Source organism: Octopus bimaculoides, chromosome 15 (assembly GCF_046866305.1).
Source record: "Octopus bimaculoides isolate indiv1 chromosome 15, ASM4686630v1, whole genome shotgun sequence".
Taxonomy (NCBI): Eukaryota; Metazoa; Mollusca; class Cephalopoda; order Octopoda; family Octopodidae; genus Octopus; species Octopus bimaculoides.
Window position 1 is genome coordinate 36,138,132 of NC_142942.1, and position 6,359 is coordinate 36,144,490.

The 6,359-nt window shown below is 30.8% G+C and overlaps 1 protein-coding gene across 1 annotated transcript; it reads left to right on the forward strand.

The window, feature by feature from the left end:
• The first annotated feature begins 322 nt into the window (after window positions 1-322).
• LOC106867457 (zinc finger BED domain-containing protein 5-like) lies at window positions 323-910 on the forward strand. Its single transcript, XM_014912336.1, has one exon. The coding sequence runs from the start codon at window positions 323-325 to the stop codon at window positions 908-910; it is 588 nt and encodes a 195-aa protein (XP_014767822.1).
• The last annotated feature ends 5,449 nt before the right edge of the window (window positions 911-6,359 follow it).

The window sequence follows — 6,359 nt, forward strand, 5'->3', positions numbered from 1 at the left end:
AGCAAAATTTAACAGCTACGAAGGAAACCACCCAAACAACTATTGAATCACCAGCACCAGTAAGTGAGAAGGGCACAGGAAAAATTGTTGAGCCTCGTTTATACAACAAAGGTTATATAAAACTTGGCTTCACATTTTTTTTAATGAAAACAGCCCTATCCCCCTGTGTTTATAGGGATATTCTTGCAAACGAAAGTATGGTACGAAACAAATTAAAGCGTCATTTCAGCAATAGGCACGGAAATTTGTCAACAAAGCCAGTGGAATACTTCATTGAACTTTCAAAATCTATATAAATCAGGCTTCAACAGTCACAAAGAGAATGAAGACATCAGAGAAATCTCAAAAGGCAAGTTACTTGGTTGCTCAAATAATTGCCAAAAACAAGGAACGACATACTATTGCTGAAAGTACTATAAAGGAATGTTGCTGTGCTATTGTGCGAACAATGTTTGGACCCGAATTTGAGAAAGAAGTTAATAAAATTCCCCTGGCAGATAACACAATTGGAAGACGAATTCAAGATGTGTATGATGACATTAAGCTGCAAGTGAAGTGTATTTTTCAAGATTATAACATGATGTTTGCATCGCAGTTAAATGATTCAACAAATATCAGTGGGTTAGCACAAATGATGATTTTTATGCGTCTTATTTATAATGACAGAATTATTGAGCAATTATTGCGTTGTCTAGAGCTTCCATTGAGAACTAGAGGTGAAAACAATAATCAAGCTTTAATTTCCTTCATGAGGGAAAATAATTTGTTGTGGTTAAACTGTGTAGGAATATGCACAGATGGCGCACTCTCAATAGTAGGTTCAGTAAAAGGTTTTACAGCATTATCAAAAAAAAAAGAGAATACAGATATAATTACCCATTGTTGTTTACATCGTGAATCACTAATTTAAGACCTCTTAAATCAAGATTATTTGTTCATATATGTTGAAAAAATGGGAACAAATTTCAAGAGATGTGCACTACACACAGAGGGTCATTGGCTTTCAAAGGTTGTGTGCATTGTTATGTATACGAATTGAGAGATATGATGCTTAAACTTTCTGAAGATAATTAACAGAATGAATTCAATGACCTGATTCAAGACGAAATTTGGTGCACCGAATTGGCATATATTTCGGACATATTTCAACATTTGAATAAAATTAACACAGGTATGAAGGGAAAATCAGGAAATATCTTAACATCGGTTGATAAAATTTGTGCTATGAAAGACGCAAAGTAAAAGGAGGAAATTTTGAAATGTTTTCCCAAACTTGTGAGTTCGAGCTAAAATGTGAGATCAGCTCGTTAACTGTTGACCATATAACATTGCTTAGAGAAAAACTTGATTATTATTTATCAAATATTGAAATCCAAATTTACGGTTGGATTAGAAGATTAGAAATTCATGTTTGCAACTGCAACAATTGATTTTTCACTTACCGAAGAAGAACTAGCCGAAATCAAGAATTATCTGTGTCTGTTATTGATTTATAATGAGGGGAACTTACAGAAATTTTGGATTCATGTTTCAAAGAAGCATCCAAAGCTATCTAAAAAAAAAATCTTTACAAATTCTTTTGCCATTTTCTACTACATACATTTGAGATGCATCTTTTACAGCAATGCTAAATTTAAAGATATCGAAACGTGGAAACTGGAAAATGCTTGATAGTAAAATGCGAGTGTCATTATCTACTATTCCACCTAATATCTAAAATCTCTCTTCTTCCTATCAAGCTCATGTATCTCAATGTAATAGTAAGTTATAAAAGAGTTCTTTTATTATTATTAATCCTTGCACATATTTACAGATTATTATCGATAAATGATAACACACATTTCTCTTGAAAATGTATTTTAATTTGGTTACAAATGATATATTTATAAATTATAAATGAAAGGCCTCTTCGACATGTTCCGCTTTTAAAATTAATTTATTCATCAGCATTTTATAGCCATGGTAAATCATATCAAAATAATTTATTAAATTTAAATTCGAATTGAAATATAACTATCTCATAAATCTCAGGTAAATGATAAAAACCACAAACTCAATAGAACATAAATGTATATATATGTACATATATATATATATACATATATATATATACACACACACACATATATATATATATATATATATATATATATATATATATATATATATATACATACATATATATATATATATATATAATATATATATATATATATATATATATATATATATATATATATATATATATGTGTGTGTGTGTGTGTGTCTGCACACGCACATACACCCACACACACACACAAACACACACACACACATATATATATATATATATATATATATATATATATATATATATATATATATATATATATATATATATATATATATATATATATATATATATATATATATGTATGTATGTATCAAACGATGGATAGGTGTCGATTCATTACAGTTGAATTTTAATTGATTAATGTGTGCATTATTTCATTATAAAATGCCATTTTCTTCCGATGTGTACCGAATCACAATATTAAAAGCAATTAAAGACATTTAAACAGAATCTCTTTTTACTTTCCAGAAATCCACGGCAAGTACATATTTAGTGTTTCCACGACCTTCGTTGTCCGCTGAATGTGTGTGCCAAATCAAATAAGTATTCTTATAGCGTTTAATATGCGTAGGGTGTATTTAAGATTTATAGCCTTGAAAGAGGTTAGTCGCCATTGTAAGGGGTGGGGAGAATAGACAACCAAACGCTGCATCTCCACAATTAAGGAAAAGATAGTTCTGTTTATCGTATGATACATGTCAACCTGAGATATAGGGTTAAAAGTGAAAGATAAAGTTCAACAGTTATTTATATGTAATAAAGATTGTTTGCCAACATAACATGGCAGTCCTGGTTTAGGACTAATGTTGCTGTAATTTAGCCCCAGGAGACGATGCTACCACAACATCGACCACGACTGCTTAAATTCGCAAGCTAACCTGTCATATCTCTCGACTTTTCTTTCTTCCTTATCGCATATCTTGTTGCCAGCTGGGCATGCTATATATATATGATCCAGCATAGTTTGATCTCTCCTGTGGCTAAATTACAGCAACATTAGTCCTAAACCAGGACTGCCATGTTATGTTGGCAAATAGTCTTTACTACAAAGTACTGTTGCTGAATATCTCACGTTGTGAGATTTAAAAATAGTTATTTATATGTTTATCTTTTTAACATCCTTTTCATGTCAGCTTTATTGCTAAGTGAATGATTCATGGAGACATGAAGACCAGAATTCTACTATAGAGGGGAAAGCGGGGTAAGAATAAGGATGGTATTCATCGAGTTAATAGATAAATAAGGAAGTATACTGTTAATAGCATACCATAACACTATTACATGAAAGCAAAGTGATAATATAAGAGAAAGATTATAATAAATAAACATTAAAGTAGAAAACAGGAGTTATAATAAAAGGAGTCGGGTTATAATGGAGGAAATTGGATGAGAATAAAAATGGAATTGGCAAAGACTATATAAATCAGGGAAACTATAATAATAATAATGATAATAATAATAATAATAATCATAATAATAATAATAATAATAATAATAATAATAGAACGCATCGTCGAAAATAGAAATGCAAAGATCCTATGGGATTTTATGATTCAGTGCGACCATGATATAGAGAATAGGAAGCCGGACATAGTCTTAAACGAGAAAGCAAACTAACTATGGTGGATCATAGATATAGCATGCCCAGCTGACAACAAGGTATGCGATCAGGAAGAAAGATAAGTCGAGAGATATAACAGGTTATCTTGGAAATTTAAGCAGTTGTGGTCGATAAAAAAGATAGCAGTAGTACCAATAATTGTCGGAGCCTTGGAAACAGTGAGCAAAAGTCTCGAGAAGTACGTGGAAGAAATAGGGGCTGGAATGAGGGTGGATCACTTGCAGAAAACAGCACTGCTTGGAACCGTTCGAATACTCCGGAATGCGCTCGAAAAGTAAGAGGTATTACCTTAGTTCACTGGTAGTGAACAGCTGACACTGTAGTACATCTCCAGCGTTAGCTATGCAAAGGCACTAATAACTAATAATAATAATAATAATAATAATAATAATAATAATAATAATAATAATAATAATAATAATAATAATAATAATAAGAAGAAGAAGAAGAAGAAGAAGAAGAAGAAGAAGAAGAAGAAGAAGAAGAAGAATCAACAAGTAACTGCAGAATGGTGGAGAAGAAACAATAAGTCATATTGTCTCTGGCTACTCAATCCTGGCTAAGAAGTAATATATTCACAGACACAACAGAGTTGGGACCTATATACATTGGAAGCTAAGACGACACTATGGAATAACAACAGAAAATGATGGCATAGGTACTCGCCAGAAAAGGTCACATAAATGAGAAAGAAACCATACTCTGGGACATGCCAAAAGAGACAGATAGAGAAATTAAGGACAATAGGCTGCATACAGTTGTTAGAGGTCACCAAGAAAAAATGCTTTCTAATGAATTTATCAATACCAACAGATGACAATAATTCTCTAAAAGAAACGGAGAAACTTTCAAAATACAAAGATCTGGAAATAGAGGTTACCCGAATGTGGAGTCTAAAAGTAGAAACAATTCCTATTATAGTAGGCATATAGGTATGATTAAAAAAACATTCAAACAAATGCACAATAAACATATCAGGACTAACAATTATAAATAAATAATACAGAAAATAGCACTACTAGGCACCGCGCACGTAAAGCACTTTCAATACAGTAAAAATAAGAGCATCACGACAATCTACAGCACTTACCCGCGGTACACAAAACTGCGCTCGGCAGTACAGTTAAAGCACGTGATAAAAACAGACTACTGAATAATAATAATAATAATAATAATAATAATAATAATAATAATAATAATAATAATAATAATAATAATAATAATAATAATAATAACAATAATAATAATAATATAGAGCGTGTGATAGTTAAAAAGATAATAGAAGAAAGGTTGGGAATAGCGCAATGGAAGATAAAAGAAATAAGATCAAAATAACAGGATACAGTATAATAGCAGGTAAAGGGTATATTTGGAGCGTAAAAATAATTATAATAAACTAATTGTAGAATGGTAGAACAGTATAATATAGAAGTCCCATAAATAAGTTAAATACAAGATTGAATACGAAAAATTCATTTCTTATAGATTATAAATAGTCAGACAGAGAAAAGCAGTATTTATTTTAAAAAATTGTTTTTAAAAATATGATAAATAAAAGCACGCATTAATTATAGCAAGGTGTAAAAAACAAAGTAGTGTTATTAGCATACTACAGTAATATTAAAACATATAATCTTTCAAAGAGGATTTATGAGGTTTCTTAGTAAACAACACAAATAGAAAATAATCCATTTCCGTATCAGTCAAATAGTAGCGAGTATAGATCACGCGTTTAGTTATATTTCTAGCAACGTTAATACTGGTGTAATTAGGAATCTATGGGTATAAGATACCAAACACGATTAAATGTAATTAGAAGTAATAAAAATAATGCATAATTATAAAAGCATGGTCATATGCCAATAGGGATAGGTGTTACATGATAGACAGTTTCTAGTATATATATATATATATATATATATATATATATATATATATATATATATATATATATATATATATATATATATATATATATATATATATATATATACACACTAATTTTATTATCAACTTATCAAAGGAGTACATTTGTATGCTGTTCTCTTCCGTCAACCAAATTCATTTACAGGATATATTTAATGTAATGTGTGTTTCTTGATTAGCCCAAGGGCTAGTAATATAGTGAGTCTGGTTCAACTAATAGTATACGTGACCTGAATATCTTTCTGCCTGTGCTTTGGTACGAAGGTTTGTATTCGTCTATAGTTGCTGTGCATGCATTTTAATTTTGACTCGACCCGGTGCCTTAGCATTTTAGCGCCTGGTTCAACTCAACCCTAATATATTTTGTGTATATATAAGGTCGTCAAATATGAAATTTGTACAACAAAAAAGAAAAGTTTGCTAATGTTTTATAAATACAAGGAATAGTTTTATTCATCAAAGTATGCACCCATATTGCCAATAAACCTTTGGCATTTCAGCGGTAGCTTGTCCAGCCCGGAAGAGTAAACGCCTGGCAATACAATCTTGGAAGTCCTGTTTTACAGCATCGGCGGAATTAAATTTTTTCATATCAAAATTTATACAAATTTTGTAAGAAGTGGTAGTCAGTGGGGGCAAGATCAGGAGAGTATGGTGAATGATGGAGAACTTCCAACTCCAACTCCTGTAGTTTTGCCA